The sequence below is a fragment of the Osmerus eperlanus genome, chromosome 20 (assembly GCF_963692335.1).
Source record: "Osmerus eperlanus chromosome 20, fOsmEpe2.1, whole genome shotgun sequence".
NCBI lineage: Eukaryota > Metazoa > Chordata > Actinopteri > Osmeriformes > Osmeridae > Osmerus > Osmerus eperlanus.
In genome coordinates, this window is record NC_085037.1 from 7,370,610 (window position 1) to 7,389,848 (window position 19,239).

The window sequence follows — 19,239 nt, forward strand, 5'->3', positions numbered from 1 at the left end:
CCCGGGGCAAGAGTGGGTGGGGTGGGGGGAGGGGGGTCAGAGAGTGTGAACATGCATAGGGCGGGAGAGAGAGAGAGAGAGAGAGAGAGAGAGAGAGAGAGAGAGAGAGAGAGAGAGATGAGAGAGAGAGAGAGAGAGAGAGAGAGAGAGGAAAGGAATAGAGAGAGAGACTAAGCTGGTTGGTAAACATTCCAACTGGATGCAGACTGTGCGGCATTCAGAAACATCTGTCATAAAGTGACACAGCACCCTTCTGGACCGGCACATAGACAGAGAATTCCCAGGACACTGCTGGGATGGAATCACAAACACCAGACTACAACCCCAGTGATCTACCCCCATAAAATAAAACAGAGAGACAGCTGTGTGCCATTCATTAAGGAGAGGGAGATTTATGAATTATATAACATGCATACACCACACTGTAACATGATTTTGATTATCTCTGAAAGATGCAGATGAGGAACGCTTCTTTCTTAGAGGAAAGAGGTTCCCCAGGTTTCCCAAGCCACCCAGCAAAGGAACCATGATGGTACCCAGTAGTTCTTCCTGGATCCAAACTGTAGATTTAAGAAGGTCTGACACAGGGACAGCTGTTCAGGACGGTACATCCTAGTACAGCTGGACTAACCAGTGTTCAGGACAGTACATCCTAGTACAGCTGGACTAACCAGTGTTCAGGACAGTACATCCTAGTACAGATGGACTAACCAGTGTTCAGGACAGTACATCCTAGTACAGATGGACTAACCAGTGTTCAGGACAGTACATCCTAGTACAGATGGACCTCCTTAGGTCTTGACTGCGTCTTTGCCTTGATGCTCATTACCGGCCAAAACAGCTGAGTGTGTGAAAGACACAGACATTCTCTATCTGCACCAACACCATCACACAAGTTATCCTCATTAAGACTATAAATAGAAGAAGAAACTCCCCACAACTGGACACAAACAAGAGCAGAGAGGAATGGTTGGAGGAAAGGAAGGTAAATAAGGAAGGAAGGAAGGAAGGGATGAAGGAAGGAAGGAAGGAAGGAAGGGAGGGAGGAAGGAAGGAAGGAAGGAAGGAAGGGAGGAAGGAAGGAAGGGAGGAAGGAAGGAAGGAAGGAAGGAAGGAAAGAAGGAAAGAAGGAAAGAAGGAAAGAAGGAAAGAAGGAAGCAAGGAAAAATACCATATATATATTTCTCTCCAGACTGCCTGGCCACTGCAGATGACCCTCCAATCCCTCCATCTATCCCTCCTGCCTTTCATCCACTAACGAGCAAGCCAGCACAGAGCAGCCTTTACCAGCTACCAGCAACTCATCATCATCATCAAAAACATCATCAACAACTGCAGGATCATCAACAACAACGTCATCAACACCAACATTCTTATCAACAACAGCAGCAGGAGATGCAGCAGCAGGGCAGGGCCAGGGGCCAGCCAGCCTGCCCAAGAGGCTCATGGGAAACGGTGACCTGACTGCCCCTTCAAGTCTCAGCAGGAAGTGCTATGCTGAAGTGTCCTCCTTCTCCTTTCCTCCTCCTCCTCCTCCTCCTCTTCTTTTCTGAAAGCTCTCCATTCCTGTCTGTTTCACCCCCCCCATCTCTCTCTCTCTTCTCCCTCGCTCCCATCTCTCTCACAGCAGTCTCTCTGCGTGGGAGGACAGACGGCTAGCAGGGAGATGTCCCCTTGCTAAGCTGCTCCTGAGGTGTGTGTTTGTGTGTGTGTGTTTGTGTGTGTGTTTAAGTGTGTGTGTGTCTGTGCCCTACTTTGTTAGTGTGGTCTCTTGGTCATAAACAACTATTACGTATAAGAACTCAACCTGGAACAGAATGACAATTGATCCAGCAAACTATTATTTCTCTCTGTAATGAAATGTCGATAAAGAGACAGTCCACAGTGACCACAGTAAACAATGTACGCTAGATGTGTTGGCTTCTGGACTAAGACATGCAACAAATGGAACAGTGTGATGCCTAGCAACAGCGGCCAGCAATGTCGATTGTTAAAATTACTCCAAAAAATAATAAAAGAAGAGAAAAAACCCCACTGAAAAATCAGTTCTGTGAGAATGTTCAGTCGATCTCTTCAAATGAGTATGGGGACTCATTATCTGAAGGCTCTGTGTTTTTCTTTTCTTTTGTACCCAACTTGATGGTTAAAAAAACGAACAACAAAACATTTTGCGATGCACACTGACTAAATAATGACCAGGCCACACCATAGGCTCTATACTTAATTTATTTTCCTGGATGCTTAGTGGTACACAGACTAATATGGAGAGACAGAGAGAAAGAGAGAGACACACAGAGAAAGAAAGTGAAAGAGAAAAGATGTGACTTGTACTTCCACTGTCGCAGTGATGATGAAGTGAAGATGGTCGACTGCAGAACAAGCTGAGCCTGATGTCTAAGCTCCTCTAAACCGGTATCGTAAGCATCCTCTGACTATGACAAAGAACAACTATGCACTTCCTTGTGTTAGCATTCAACAGATAAACCAAGATGGTAGCTACAGTTTGTTTCTGCCATGTGCTGCTGAAGGACTCCGAGTGATTCTGATGGAGGTCACTGGCATAGAGAGGAGAGCTGCATGGTCAGCAGCGTAGAGGACAGTCCCATGCTAGGTTAGCATCTGTGAGCTAACAACTCCACACCTAAAATAGCCAACGGATGATATCATCCACAAAAGATGGTGTCATCCCAAACAGATGATGTCATCCATTCTGCACCAATTTGTGGATCAATCCTTTTAACCAAGTGAGGAAAAAAACACTCACACACACAAAAACAACATCCAATTGGAATGATTTTAGCCATTTACCTTCCAATCTAAACACTCTACAATCAGCCATATCAGCCAATCAGCCTCTCTGCCTCATCATCATTAACCAATCGGTGTATTTGTACTGTTTTACTCATGAAGCCTATATTTAAGCAATTACCTATACCATACAATACACAATAGAGCCCCTATAAAGGACATTATTGCAGTACGGGTCTCATGTAATGCACACAGTAGTGCTCCCACTGTAGCATACTGCTCTATATCTATCAAGGTCGATGAAAAAAATAATTTGCATCAGTCCACTGCAAAGTCCCTTTGAAGGCAAGCTTGTGTGTGAAAGTCAGTGGACTGTCCGTGAGTGGTGTGTGTGTGTGTGAAAGGACATCTGGAGGTCCAGGCCCCTGACCTGAGAGGATGAAGAAGATTCCAGAGACGAAGGCCAGGATGGTGCGCTGGGGCCGAATGTGTCCGATGTTGCTGATGACAAATGCGGTGAAGACGAAGAGCAGGGACACCATGGGGAAGGGCGTGGCTGTCCTCACCATTTCTGAGAGCAGGGGGGGGGGGGGGTAGGGTGCCAGAGGAGAACATAGACTGTGAGAACTAGTTGGTACAGTACTTCCACTGTGATCATTACATATTACACAATATAGAATTACACAGCATCTAGAGACACATTATTAAACCCTGACATCACCCTCCAGCTATAATTCATTTTTTTATGAAGAGTATCCATAAATGATCAGGTTTACAAACACAAAGAAGACAAATCAATAGAGAGAAGAGGCTCCATCGAGGTGAGGCCTGAAACTGGTCATTAAATAACTAAAATAACTCTCACATCTATTATTTCATTCATCTCTTCATGCAACCATGAACGAATCACATGGATCCACTGCAACTCCCGTCTTACACAATATCATACAACAGAGGCACAGGGGGATTATCCTTCTTTTGAATCCCCTTCAATTGCATCACCTGTCAATCAAGAGATTGGAATCCCCTAAAAAGGTGGTGTGTAGCTGGCGTCAGTCTGAGGCAGGTGTGTGTACATCTCTGGTGGGAGGGTGTGCTGACCTACCAGTAGGCCTGAGCCAGGTGGATGCAGAAGGCCCTCCGTAGAATCCTCTGTGTAACCTACCGTGCTCTCCAAAACTACAGCAGCTCCACGAAGGTCTACATTTCAACATCGTAAATCATATAAGCAGTTGTGGGATGCAGTGGGTGTACCATGGGAACTGGGGAGGCCTTTTACACACTCACAAACCTCCAAGGCATGGAGTTTAGAACTGCAGTACAGCAATCTTAGTGTCCAGTAAAAAACCCTGGTGTTTGCATACTTAACATGATCCAGACGAGTAGTCGGTTGTGTAAATTAACTTTAAAGTCCTTAAAGAAATCAAATACCCAAACAAAGCAAGTGAGCTGTGCATGTCTTGCTCTCTTCTGTTTGTCCCTCTTCAGTCTCAAACTCCCAACTGGCTGCAATTCAGTTCAGTTAGATAACAGGGGTCTGCCGTGTCTTGAAGGTATGACCTTACCACATCTGGGTGTTGATGTCACTACAGTGAGGTGTTAGAAAACATGTAGTGGAGCAGAAGCGCCACTTACTGAGAATGTTGGCCGTGTTCTCCGTCGTGATCTCAATCTCGGTGTCTGCTGAAAAATATTCGGATGCTACACACCTCCCCTTTTCAGCTCCTGAGGGAGAGAGAGAGAGAGAGAGAGAGAGAGAGAGAGAGAGAGAGAGAGAGAGAGAGGGGGGAGTGAGAGATAGAGAGGGGAGGGGAGTGAGAGAGGACAGAGAGAGAGAGAGAGAGAGAGAGAGAGAGAGAGAGAGAGAGAGAGAGAGAGAGAGAGAGAGAGAGAGAGAGAGAGAGAGAGAGAGAGAGAGAGAGAGAGAGGGGGGGGGGGGGGGGGTGAGAGATAGAGAGGGGAGGGGAGTGAGAGAGGACAGTGAGAGAATAAAAATCAGGTTGGCACAGAGCAGAGGAAGAAACAGAGAGGCAGTCATGACCCTGGGATGGAGGAAGGAGAGGACACAAACCGCCCCCACACACACAGAGGTCAACAGTCGTCTAGGACACACACATTCCGCATGACAGGCAAATGTTTCCTCTCCCACCTTCTGTACCAGGAAAACCACACACAAACACATTGTCACGCACACAAACACACTCACGCACGCGCACAAACACAGGTGCACACACACACAAACGCACGCGTACGCACACAGAAACAAACATGTCATCATTCCCCAAGGGACACCAGCAAGGACCTGGCATGGCCAGGCGCGTGTGGTTGTGTTCCCGTGTATGTGTGTGTATCTATCGACCCCCACTGTCTGAGAACTCAGGCAGAATAATGCTACACCAATGTGAGTATCTCACCACAGCTACGCCCTCAACCTCTCTGTAGCTCCTCCATTCGGCCCCTCTCTTCCTCCTCCACCAACTTGCCTCCTCACGCTTCCTCCTTTGTCTCCTACTCCTCCACCGCCACCTCCTCCTCCCACCACCCCCACCTCTTCCTTCTCCTCTTCCCCCTTCCACCGTCCCGCCCCCACCCCTTCCCTCTCCTCCTCACCTGCGACGAAGCAAACCCTCCAGAGGCCCGAGTGCAGCGCCATCTTGACCTCGGTGGTCTGGTTCTGCTGCAGCACGATGCCCTCCTCCATCAGCAGCCAGTAGTCTGTGGACACGGCCACACCCACCAGGAGCAGGCCGCACGCCCCGAACACGGAGGACAGGAGCGTAAGCGCCCGCGTGCTGAATGAGCTCATCTGGGGAGGGGGTGGAACGGAGGGAGGGTGGAAAGGAGGAAGTCTTACATTAGGAGACATTCAAATAATATGACCAGCAATCAGGGAATAACTTTAGATGAACTTCAATGTATTATTACTCGACAAGGCCAGATCAAATTCGAGTCTTATCTCATACTGCCCCTGAACGGTCTCGTCTATTAAGTGTTTAGTTAGGCTTCAGATTATTTTACAGAAATCCCCCCAGTCTTCGCTCTTCTCAGCACAGCCACGTGACAAGGCAGAGGTGAGTCAGATCCGCCAATGGGACATCTGCTCGATAAGGAACGGGAGGGAGACGTGACTGGCTGTGCAATTGAATGACCTCATCGCCCAAGTGTGCTCGTAGAGGTGAGCCTCATCAACCTATCGGACAAAGGGGCCTCGTTTCTCACTGAAACAGTCTCATCGGCCAGGAGACAGAGAGCAGAGGAAGGGGAAAGAAAACGGCAGGAAGGCAGCGTGGAGCCGAATGACCTCATCACCGGTTTGAAATGCAGCAGAGCACATTCAGCAATGTCAGAATGGATTCTCTCACTCATGATGACTCACCAGCAACAAATATTTGGTATGGAAAAAAAGCGCAGCCACAACCCAACCTGCTTTGACTGTGAACTCAGCCAACCCAGCCCTTCAAATACCCCATGAATAAAGATGTGTCCTCCACGATTGGGGAGACAGGGGTGGAGGGGTGGGAGAAGAGGTGGCGGATGAGGGAAAAAGGGAGCCCCTCCAGACTACATTTACATTACATTTAGTCATTTAGCAGACGCTCTTATCCAGAGCGACTTACAGTAAGTCGCTCTGGATAAGAGCGCACCCTACTTGCTTCTCCCTGAAGCAAGTAGGGTGAAGTGCCTTGCCCGAGGACACAACGTAATTTGGCACGGCTGGGAATCGAACTAGCAACCTTCAGATTACTAGCCCGACTCCCTCACCGCTCAGCCATCTGACTCCCAGACTAGAAGTAAAGGGCTTGAGAAGAGTAGGGAAGGGAGAGAGGAGAGAAAGAAAAGGAGAGAGGGAGGGGGGAAAGGAGAGAGGGAAGGGTGGAGGTGGAGAAAGGTTTAACAGTTCGCTTGAGTGCTGAGTTAGAACCAGGATGACATATAGGAGACTTGCGTATGCAAGGTCAAGAGGAATTAAAAAAGGAGACCTCATAGAAGGCAAGAGAGAGGGGAGTTCTGGAACAACAGCTTTCTGCCTGACATTTAAGCAAGACAGTCCCAATCAAATATATTTTTGAAATCCAGTTTTAGGACGACAGGGTTTACACTTTGATGACTGCTCCCATCTGTTACATTGCACCAGGCAAGACCAATCAAGCACAGATAAGATAGGACAATTCCTTGGTCAGAACAAAAATCCACATAAAGTCACAGACAGAAGACAGCAAATAAACAGATAGGGAAGGATAGATCGAATAGACAGATAGATTAACAGTGCTTCCCTTGAAGCTAGATGAGAAAGTTCAGAGACAGTGAAAAGAGAGCGGGCTTTGTTAGTTCTCCAGGGTCAGAACATCCACAAGTCAGAGGAGATTATTATTCCCTTGATCCACGGATGCCCTCAGAGTCTTAGGAACATGAAGACCCTCGTGTTTCCTAAGATCCGTCCATAGGGTCTTGAATGAGATTCCTTTTGTAGTTAAACCTACAGTATAAAAACCACAGTTCCCATGATGCACCCACAGCTACCACAGTGTGCTGGGAGGGCTGGGAGAGCCGGGGGCAATGTAATGAATTACAGATGAATAGGGGGATGAATGGTGAAAAGGGCTTTATGTTAGAGCTAAGAGAGGAGGAAAAGGAGGGAGAGGGGCAAGAAGTCCATGGAGGAAGAATGATTAAAGAATGTGTTGAGTATAGAGAGAGGGGGAGAGAAGGAGGGAGAGGATAATATACTATACTTTGAGAGTATGGGGAGAGGGAGAAAGGAGAAAAGAGAAAAGAAGACACTACAGTATATCTTATGTCTAAGAGCATTGGGTAGAGAGATGAGCATGTAGAGGAGAGACTAGCATGGGGTAGAGATACGAGGGTGGAGCTGTCCACAACTGTGGTCCTGAAATACCATTGCCATCAATACAACATTGCATAGTCATGCTTTGGCCCAAACTAGCTTCTGGAAATATAGCTCAATTCTGCAGGACCTTTTTTATGCATAATTAACTAACTTAATCAATTAGCTTGAGTTATCAATTAAAACAGTCAATTGAGAATGTTAATATGGAGGTGTTTCATACGTTGAATTAATTAGAATCTTACCCGTGGCTTATAATATGAATTAATTCCAGGAATAGCTAACTACTGCCCTGTAGCCCTGTTCTGCCTTTACAATACCGATCATCTAGTATCTTGGAACGCCATCGCAAGGTGTCTACCAGCCAATTTCAACTGAATGTGAATTATATACACTTTTAGATGGTACTAGCTCTGAATATGAATTCAATGTGAACTAGGTGATGTAATTGGACAGTCGTCATGTCACTGCAGCGAGACGGTAATAGTGCTGTTAAAAGAGAGTTGTGACCATGCATGCTACCCACATGTTCCTAAATGCCATGACTACGCAATAAAGGCATCATGTCATCTTTAATGTGTGGCATGTAACCCATATGTTATAGACACCTGATGTAAATGTTATCCTGATGTGAGCAGTAAGGACAGACAGCCGCTGGAGCAATACTGCACCTTGAGTGTGACCTCATGGATTACTCAAGCCACTACTCAGAGGCATTGCCAGTTTCCTGCAGTGTAGGAGAACTATGTACTGTTCCTGGTGTATCACATGCTGTACTGTTTTACAGTAGAGGAGAGAGGGAGGCAGAAAAAGGGAGGGAAGGGGGCAGGTATGGATGGATGGAGGGATGGAGGGATGGTCGACAGGAAAGATACAGAGTAGGGAATGAAGTGGTTTGGAGCGATAATGGGTCAATATAGAGTGGACGGAAACAACTGCTGAGTAGCCCAATACTACATCTCCCAAGGTGCCGAGCGGAGCACCACAGATGGTATTCCCAGCTAAGTGTCGAGCAGAGACTCAGGGGGGGTGTAGTTTTCTGTCGAGAGGGCAATATGTTCCTCCGTCAGCAGGCCAGGCCAACTGGCAGGACAAGGGAAAAAAAGGAGGGATGAAGAAGGGAGTGTGAGGGAGGGAGGGGTGAGGGAGGGAGGGGTGAGGAAGGGAGGGGTGAGGAAGGGAGGGGAAGGGAGAGGGGAAGGGAGAGGTGAGGGAGGGAGGGGTGAAGGAGGGAGCGTGGGCAGAAAGGAGGGAGGAATATGTATTTAAAGCAGGGAGCTGATTGGACAGCTGCTCCTCCTGGGATAAAAAAAAAAACATGCATGTACAGACCTGGAAAGAAGAAAAGAAGTATAAGGAGCCGAGGAGGAGGGGAAGAAGGGATGAAGAAGAGAAGAGGAAGGAGTCTAAGATGGCTGGGAATGGACAATGGATATTAGCATGTGTACAACAATGGCCCGTTGATGGTGTAATATGGTTCTTTGGAGAGGGGAGTATAGTGTGTAGAATAGCATGCGGGGGTGTGGGCAGGTGGGTAAAGTGCCGTTCCACGTGCACGGAGAAGCATGGGCATTGGAATGGTAGAAAGATACAACTAATTACCGTGAAACGTTGGAAGAGGGGACAGACCCTATGGACAGAGAGGTGTGTGTTGGGGGGATGGAGGATTGAGAGAAAGAAGGGAGTGAGAAGGGGAAATTGGGGGTTGAGATGGGGTTGAGAAAGCAAGAGACAGGGAGAGCGAGAGGGAATGAAAGAAGACAGAGACAGTGAGAGACATAACTGGGGAAAGACCTTGGCCCAAAAAATGTGAGGAGACTCCACAGCACAGATACACACACACACACACACTCTCTCTCTCTCTCACACACACTCAGAGGCACACATGCCTGTGCATGCGAAAGTCCTAGTTCAGAGCGCACATACAGACACAGACCACCATTCACAAAATGCACATTAGCAGCCAGTGATGCATGTAGGCTTCCTCCAGCATTCACTTCAGCACTAACAGGAGGAAAACTGATAACCCATCCAAACATCTCACTCCTCTGTCCCTTATTCCATCTTCGTTTTTCCCTTGTCACACCTCCATTTTCAGCCTCACACACACACGCACATGCACACATTGGAATGGCCATAGACACAAAACTACTGCAGCCTCACTCCAATGTGAACACGGGATAGATGCTTCTAATAATAATAATAATACCAATGTTTTCATCAGACACATATCCACAACGATGTACAAAAAGGGAGAGACATGAGTCAAATACTTTCTCCCATGTAAACTACATACACATTGTGCGTAATCTCCCTCGTTTATACTCTCACGCTTCCCAACTGCTTCGAGCACATACCACTTTTAGTGTAGCTGGCTGTGTGTGAACGATTCTGTGCACTGCCAAATGCGACACGCGAATTATTCCAATCATACAGACACGTCACGGAAAGGAAACATCCACCAAGATAACATTCTCTGAGCCTGTCACACGCAAGTCTTGCTGAGAGAGAGAGAGAGAGAGAGAGAGAGAGAGAGAGAGAGAGAGAGAGAGAGAGAGAGAGAGAGAGAGTGAGAGCGAGCGAGAGAGAGACCTGAGGCACATTTATTGCACAACGCCAGACAGTCCTTTTGAAGAATTTTAAGGCAAATGTTTAGTTACATATATTTGTGTCGGTGTATTTCCCCATGTCATACTGGGGCGCAGAAAATTTACATAGACACGAACATAGTCTGACGGACTGATGTTAACCATCTCAGAACATGCCAACTGCTTTAACTGACAAATGGTGAAGTATATTTGGGTAGCCTACGTTATGAGCATATTCCAGGTAGTCTGAGAAAAACGGCTGAGCAAAAAGCTCTGTGAGAATACAGAAACACCAAACACTCACCCTTCCCGACGTCTGAATGGATGGTGCAGGCGTCGAAAGATCCGCGCGCTTCGGAGCCTTGGCGGATTTTGCAGCTTTCTTTTTGCACCCCTCTCTCTCTCTCTCTCCGCCCCCCCTTTCTCTCTCTCTCTTTCTCAGTCACTCCCACCTCACACACTCTCTATCGTGTTTCCCCGTATCGCCCCCTCGCCTTGCTTCTCCCTCGTTCGCACTCTCATCCCCCCTACCCCGCCCCCCTTCACTCACTCTCTTTCAGCACTGCGGAGAATCGGTTGAATGGGCTATACGGTGGACGGCGCGGGAGATGCGCGGGGGGGGGGGGGGGTAGGACCGGGGAGAGTTGCCGAGTGAATACATTTCAATGTTGTAAGGGGACAAGAGTCATAAACGCGCGTCACAAACTGGGACAGAGGCAGGGACATGCAGCGGGGTATGCACAGGCACTCGGCCGCGCTGATTGCGCGCGCACTCACATACACATTGAATGCAACGTGGTAATAAGGGGTATACTAAGGACAGTGATCAGCGGCAGTCTTGCGCAACAATACAGACCATCCTTGGGGCCATACCCCATTTATCCATGTAACTCTCAACATTTAAACAGAAATGACACAACTTAACATCGTTTGTACATGTATTGAAATACAACGGGTAGGCCCGACAGAGTATTGTTTTCAGACAGTAGAGGTAGGTAGAGGAGTGGGGAAATAAAAAGGGAGAAGAAGCAGAGCAGGGGTGAAGGGAGGAGCAGAGAAAGATGAGGAGAGGATAGTAGGGGGAGACGAGGAGGAGGAGTGGAGGAGATATGGAGGGGCAAATGGGGAGATGAGGAGGAGGAGAGGAGGCGAAGACAGGGTGTTTGGATGACTGCTGTAGTGCAGGGTGTTGCAGCACAGGGCTCTCTCTGGCTTCATATCTTGTAGCTCTGGTCACCTGTACACAAAAACGCACACACATGCACACACAAGACACACACACACACACTCACAACACTTAAGAAACACACAATCAAACACACACTGACACACACATCAAAATACACCACTGTTTCGATGCAGACAGACACACTCACACTCCCATATTATACAATAGATGCCATGCAATCACACACATGCCACACACACCAAATGGACACACAGACAATCACCAATGCCATACACACTTGCAAACAAAAAACACACACAGGTACTGAACTTTAGTGCATACACAGAATGTATATGTGTGATGTGTCTGTGTGTAAGCGCGTGTGTGTGTGTCTTCATGCTTGCCTGCACCCTTTCATGGTTGAGCAGTCACATCAACTTTAGCAGACTGATAGGCAGTAGTCTATGAGTCAGTGTGGAGATAGGGGGGTAAAGTGGTCCACAAGGGAATCGATCCCACCCGCCACACACACACACACACACACGTACACACTCACGCACACACAAAACCACCAAACCGAAACCACCGAAACCACACACAACCACATTCCACCCCCAACCAAACCACAGAGCTCTCCAGTCAGAGGTCATTATATCATCTAAAACCACCAGGACCACCAGCCTAAAAACCTCCATGGCAACTGCAGTGAGGCCATGCTGATTAAGACAGAAGGTCACAATCCAGCATAGAAACGGCATGGCGTATTTTAGCTAACTCTTCTCAGCTCATATGTGGTGTTGTTCGGCATGGAGCCTGTACAGCTGCCTGCATGCTGAAGGTTAAAGATTCATGGCTCACATTTAACCGGTTACTGCCTCTTCAGTTGGAAGGAGTTAAAAAGCTTACTGCCAAGACAGTGAGCGAGCGAGCGAGAGAGAAAGTGAGAGGGAGAAAGTGTGTTTGAGAAAGAGAGAACAGAAAAGGAAGGCACGTGCACTGGAAAATTGGAGCGCACTCCATTACAGAGATGCATGCACAGTAGGTTCTGCAGTAGACTACACTACAGCATGGTTAAGCAGATGACCTCACAGCAGAAGGGATGCTAAAAAAAGGAATGGTAAACACTGTTGAATTAAGAAGAGCTCGACACTAGAGAAGTGCTGACGAAACAGCAGGCTGTTCCCGTGTCCAGGGTGACATCAGATCCAGTACTGGGTCTCTACCAGCGCACAGCTCGGAGGGCGTGCTGGAGAGATGTCATGTCTGCTTGTGACAGATTATGGTGAAGCAAAGGTCTCCCTCTGGTATCTCTCAGTCATCGGAGGGGCTTGTGTTATCAACCACAGCACTAGCAGTGGGCTGAGGGGGACTTTCTTTTGATCCATCCATCCCTCCCTCCATCCCTTCATCCCTCCCTCCATTGCTCCTCCCCCTTCCCCTCTGCTTTTTTTATATTCCTCTGAGGTCCCTCTCCTTTTTTTCAAATCTATTTTTAGATCCTTGCCAGGGAAATCCGATATGCGGGCTGAGGTAAAAATAGCCTGCTGCATATTGATCAGCATCTCATGAGAAATACATGGACATCGCCAATCTACGGATCTATGTTCCCATGCAGGATGGACCGGGCTGTACGCATGAGGCCAGAACATGTGCCAGTTACATCCAGACTACGGTAATACCTAATGTGTCACAGTGAGAAATCACACATCATTTCTATATAAATATTCTAAAGTTGGTTCCGTTTTTTGGGGTGTTTGTGTGTGTGTGTTAGTGGGGGGATCGTCCACTAGGTAAATCTTGTGTAATCTAATGTAGATTTTCTTGAATATTTTCAATTACGTTATCTAGTTGCTGTGACAACCATTACTTCAGAGAAATTTTGTCAGGAAAGAAGGTGGGGTTGGACAGGAGAGGATACCAGAGGAGAGGAAAGGGGACCAAAAGAGAGGAGAAGAGAGGAAAGAACAAGAAAGGAGACTGAATTCCGCAAGAATCAAGTGTGTGGCTGACATGCAGCTGGAAGTTGGTGTGAAGGAGAGAGCAGAGAGTAAGGTAAGGAAGGAGGGAGCAGAGAGTATGGTAAGGAAGGAGAGAGCCGAGAGTAAGGTAAGGAAGGAGAGAGCAGAGAGTAAGTTAAGGAAGGAGAGAGCAGAGAGTATGGTAAGGAAGGAGAGAGCAGAGAGTAAGGTAAGGAAGGAGAGAGCAGAGAGTAAGGTAAGGAAGGAGAGAGCAGAGAGTATGTTAAGGAAGGAGAGAGCAGAGAGTAAGGTAAGGAATGGGGAGAGTTGAAGAAGAGAGGAAGGCCACGGAGGCACATTCTCCAGAGATAAGGATAAAAGAAGAAAGGGGAATGAGTGTGTACAGCAAAGTGGTGTTAAACGTGCACAGAATAGGAACAGCAAGAGGAACAAGGTTCATGTGAGCAGTAATGTACACACAGCCGACAGTCTTAAAGCATTGACTGGAGGGAGGGAGCTGTTCCATTCAGACTTTCAGAGAGAACACCAAAGCGACACTGAGAAGGTGGAGAGTTGGTGGTGTGAGGAATGAAAAGAGGGAGGGAGGGAGGCAGAGGGCAGACTTGAGTGACTGAAAAGGAGAGCTTTGCTGTTTCAACGTTACTAAAGCGGATGGTCAGCATCTTATAAGTGCAGGCAGAGAGAGAGAGAGAGAGAGAGAGAGAGAGAGAGAGAGAGAGAGAGAGAGAGAGAGAGAGAGAGAGAGAGAGAGAGATCGGGGAGAGGGGGTGGAGAGAGGGAGTGGAAGAGCTGGAGAGAAAAAGGCTGCAGGGTTGAAATGAGGAGTGAGAGATAGAGGGAGGCAATAAATGAGAGAGGCAGACTGAGGGAGAATAAGGAGTGTGGCTGCGGAGAGATAAAGGAGAACAGATAGAGTTGGAGGAAGGAAGAGAAGAACAATGGAGGGAGCGAAAGTGACAAAAGTTATTGAAGGCTGGCAAGAAAAAATAGGAAGAGAAGAATGAGAGGAGGAAATTAAGAATCAGTTGGGGGCCGAGATATTAGTCAAAGATTCAAAAGGCGCATTACAGCAATGCGGCTCTGTGTGCGAGTGTATCTCTGTTCATTCTTAGGCTCCCAATCCAACAAGCCAAACTAAATACAACTAGGCCCATTCATTCAATCCCATCCCAGAATTAGAGCCATAAAAGACCTGATCCTCTTAATTTGGGCCCAGTGTGTATTCACTCCTGTGGTTCAGTCAAACTGTCATGACTTTATATTACTGAGATGAACTGCCACTAAACACCCAGAGTGAAGGGTGTGTGTGGGGTTTCCATCCCTGTGAGACCTTTACTCTCTGCTCTTAGAGACCCCATCCATACAGCCAAAGGCCTTTCCGGAGTGTAAATGACTTGTGAGTAAACTTATTGGACAGGAAACAGGAAGTGAAACAAGGACAGCCTGTCAGACATGTGTACAGTACATAAACACAGAACAGACAGCATGTACACTGATAAACACACGGCCCAAACCCCCATATTGGAACAGCAACACACGCAATGCCTCATTTACATCAAACTACAGCCTCCAATTCACACACATGTTCACTCCCTTCCTGCCGTGTCACATCGGGCAGCAAGGCTGCCCAAGGCTCCTGTTCTGTTGGCAGACTGTGCCAGAGCCCACAGGGCACTGCCAGTGAACACGGCTCCTCCTCCGCCAGCGAAGGAGTACGAATCAAAGATACCCAAACCCATCCAAACAGTAGGAATCGAATTAGCCAAACGCATTTGCATGCGCGTGTTCCTCCATTGTGTTCATGTCTTTTCATTTGTATTCCCAGCCACTCTTCAGTCTCCTGACTGAGCAGAGGTAAACTCCATGCATTACTGTTATACTGATGAAGACCCAGTGCCAGAGTGTGAAGGATTTTCTTTCCAGGGAGACTGACCCAGTTAGGGACTCGTGTCTGCTACCCCAATGAGAGAGAGATAGAAAGAGAGACAGAGAGAGACAGAGAGAAAGAGAGACAGAGAGAGACAGAGAGAAAGAGAGACAGAGAGAGACAGAGAGAAAGAGAGAGTGGAACAGAGAGAGAGAGAAAGAGAGAGAGAGAGAGAGAGAGAGATGGAGAAGGGCGGAGAGAGAGAAAGAGGGAGACAGAGAGTTGTGGGAAGCTGTGTTTACAGCCCCCAGCCACACCACACATCTGTGATAGAGGACCTATCTCTCTCTCTGATGTGGCCTCACACAGCCCCCCCTGTGTCCCGTCAGCAACGGCCATTTTAGATCTTGTTCCTGTGACTGAGGGTCCAGGGTTGGACTTCCAGTACAGGACTCCGATCTCTCTGTATCCTGATACCCATGTCCATAGTGCGTGCGTGTGAATATGTGTCAGTTGTGTACTGTAAGTAAGTGTACTGTTGTAATGACATACTTGGCCTGACCCTTTTTTTCTTTTACAGTAAGTGACATAATCTTAGATTTCTGTGTCTAATGTAGAAAAGTGTGTTTAGTGATTTCCAAAACACTGTGTGTAGTATTTTGCAAATAGTGTGAGGCTGAGAATGTGCTTGTAGTTGTCCGGATCTATGCTGCTGTTCTGCTCCTTGAGTGTCAGGTTTCACTAACTGTGTGTTATTTGAAAATGTTGTGTCAAAGCAATCGGAAAAAACTGTAGTAGTGTCAGGTTCCGTCTGTTTCTGAATCGACGTGACATCACACACTTGCTTTCCTCCTCGGCATGTTTGTCCAAGGTGCGGATGGCAGGGAGCAGGTGCAAAGGTTTCACCAGGTGCAAATACAATCACAAACCTGGTTGGTATTTTCTTACTATCTGCCTTTCCAGCAGGTGTTTCTGTGTGTATGTGTTTCTGTGTTTGTGTGAGTATGTGTGTGTGTTTGTGTGTGTGTGTGAAACTCTCTCTACTGTCTCTGGTCCCATGCTGAGTCCTCTGAGCATTTCCAGAGACAGGCTGTTTGTCTAAGCTCTCAGTCCTATATATCACAGTCTGAACCAGTCCCCCTATGGTACAGCTAACTTAAAATCCCCTCCACCCACTCCTACGCTCTCCACCAACACCTATTACGCTCACATTCGAAAAACACATTATATAACGGGCTTTAGGTCAAAACAGAGCAGCAATCTGTTCTTGTTAGCCTGCCCTGTCTAGGACTGCTAATGGCCTTGTCAGAAGTCAAATGCTTTTTTATTAATTAATCTGTTTAATTAAGGAGGTGAAGTACACCGGCATTTAACCTTTAAGTGGGGAACATGGACTGGTCCTCTGGTTATCATATACACACACAAGATTCAAGACTCAAGATCTTTATTTTTCATATCTATTTGTGGTACAATGAAATTCTTATTTTGTCCATTCCTCTCAGGACAGCAGGGTAGAACACACACCAACACATACACATCTATGCTGCTGCTGGGTGTACAGAAAGTCAAAATGTTCTTCCTTTACAGTGGTTCTTCTGATGGTGCAATGAAATGCAAGTACAAAATGCGTCATTCACACGCTATGCACACGTGCGTAAACTCCAGGTCTATGCCCCCCCCCCCCCCACCACCACCACCACCCCTCGACCACCCCACAACACACATAAAAATCATGTGCGAGCAGAAACACCTTCCTCTGTGTTTTCTCTGTGTTCCACATTTGCACCCCCTTCCTTCCTTCCACACACACATATACACACACACACACAAACACACACACAAACACATGTACACCCATCGCTCTTTCTCTCATTTTCCTCCTTCTTTCTTTTCTGCTCACAGTCTCACAATACCAGCTTTATCTCGGTGTCATATGCAGTTCCACAAGCCCTCTCTCTCCTCTCTCTCTGTCACATTTTCACCCCCCCAACATCGTCCTCATTGCTCCTCATCTTATATTCACACTCTGGTGCAGAGAAACCCTAGAGGGAGGTACTGGATCACTCTGTGACCATAATCATCTCAGGCTGGTCACACACACGCGCACATGCACGCACACACGCACACGGACACACACACACTCTCTCTCTCCTCTCTCTCTCTTTTCCTTCAGCAGAGAATCATCTAAAATCCAACTTTATGACCACTGAACATGCAATCACTGAGAGCCTGGTCCGGTCTGAGTCGGCAGCATTTGGTCACAGTGACCAGCGCATGCGAAGGCGTACGGGTGCCAGGGGAGCGTGGCTCAAATTAGACCAGCCAGTCGTTGGTCGTGCGCCGGCAGTTCTCCAGGAATCTGCGTATGGTGAGTGATTTCCCTGGCGCGGCCGCCGCACGCTGCAGCAGGACAGGACGCCAGCCTGCTCCCCGGTGGTGAGACAGGGGAACTGCAGACAGCCCTGACTCCACACTGTACTGTACGTCTCCACAGAGAGAAAAAAAGCCCCAAATGAGATGTGATCCGGTGTGACAGTGCACGAGCGTTGCCGCTTGCCGGGGTCGACGGGGCTGCCGGTTGTTCCGGCAGCTGAAGGCGGGGACGGTCCAGTAGGGAGTTCAGAGAGGAGGGTAGTCAGATAGGAATTATTGGTTGTCACATTACCGTGATTAACATTAGCAGTTGCGGGGTACTGCAAAGCTCCCTGAACTGTGTAAGAGGGGGAATCCCTGGTTCATAGTGGTGTCAATACTGCCCCCTTGTGGACCTGCAGGGACGGTGCTGCACAACGCTGGCCTATGACTCATCCATCTCCCTCTCTCCTCTCTCCCCACTAACTCTCTTTCTTCCTCTGACTCTCCCACTCTCTTCCTATGTGTCCAATGACCCTCGTCTTATTATAGCATATTCACATGATCCAGGGTTTAATTCTCAGTGGAGCATTCAGAAGCCACTGTTACATAGAATGGACATCGCAAACTTAACATCCGTAAAACATTGTCTGCCGTTATCAAGTAGTCATTTTATTTTTGTTCCGATTGAGGGTTGCCGTTAGAAACCTAAGAACCAGTAAAGTCACTGCTACTCGTGCCACAATGAATAGATGGCATGCAACTGACGAGGTTAAGGGCCAAATTGATTTTTCAGTGTAATAGTGACTCCATCTGTGACAAGTGAGAATACCTCACACAATCAATTCCACTCCACAACTCCAGGCCTTGGTCACATATGAGAAGAGGTCAACAGTGAAGCTGACAGGGAGCGTGAACCTGAACACCACTGCCACTCTCTGGTTTGCTGAGGTATTGCAGGTGGCGTCACAACCTGTCAGTCAGTTTCCCAGTTTCCCTCCATTAGACTGGACTACTACTGTAATTCCATGCTGATGTTAGGTCAAATATACATATTTATTAAACCCCACAGTTCAGTAATATTTTCTGAAAACATCTGCAGTTGTCAGAGTGAATCATCTCTGGGTTTAGCACATACTATGAAGTTTGTAAATCCTAAGTTGTCTAAACAAAATCTGTGAGGGGAATCGCATGTTAAAATGTCTTGTTTATTTCAGTCTCTTAGAGTGAGACTCAGACTTGAGGTCTGTAAAAGAAAACAAATATTAAAAACCAACAAGCTTGAAAGAATCCATAGACCTGTTTCTCTCGTGGAATCAATATCACTCCTGGCATAGTCTCTCGCTCTGTCTGTCTGTCTGTCAGTTTTGCTCCATCTATGTATCGCTCCCTACCCTTTCCAGTCTCTCCATAAATTTTTGTCCCCTGGCCTGTCCCACCTTACTCAGGCCAATTTCACTCACCTTGCTTCCCTTTCTCCCCCTTTCTGTCTATATCTCTACCTCCCCTTAATTTTTTTCCACTCCTGTTATTCTGCTCAGTTTCTGTCTTTCTCTCTAACTCTCTCTCTCTCCCTCTCTCTCTCTCTCTATCTCTCTCTCTCTCTCTCTCTCTCTCTCTCTCTCTCTCTCTCTCTCTCTCTCTCTCTCTCTCTCTCTCTCTCTCTCTCCGTCTTCTTTTGTCCTGGGCCT

At 47.5% G+C, this 19,239-nt stretch overlaps 2 protein-coding genes across 2 annotated transcripts in view; both read right to left on the bottom strand.

Moving 5' to 3' along the window:
* Positions 1-10,587, bottom strand: part of cacng7a (calcium channel, voltage-dependent, gamma subunit 7a) — a 15,276-nt gene extending 4,689 nt beyond the window's left edge. The window contains exons 1-5 of the mRNA XM_062445870.1: positions 10,487-10,587; positions 5,359-5,554; positions 4,384-4,473; positions 3,172-3,319; positions 2,186-2,212 (exon numbers count right to left, since the gene is read on the bottom strand). Of these exons, the coding sequence (XP_062301854.1) occupies positions 2,186-2,212; positions 3,172-3,319; positions 4,384-4,473; positions 5,359-5,554 (461 nt within the window). The 5' untranslated portion in view covers positions 10,487-10,587. The remainder of the gene's footprint in view (positions 1-2,185; positions 2,213-3,171; positions 3,320-4,383; positions 4,474-5,358; positions 5,555-10,486) is intronic.
* Positions 1-19,239, bottom strand: part of dbpa (D site albumin promoter binding protein a) — a 133,887-nt gene that overhangs the window by 45,703 nt on the left and 68,945 nt on the right. The gene's annotated exons all lie outside the window — the stretch shown is intronic.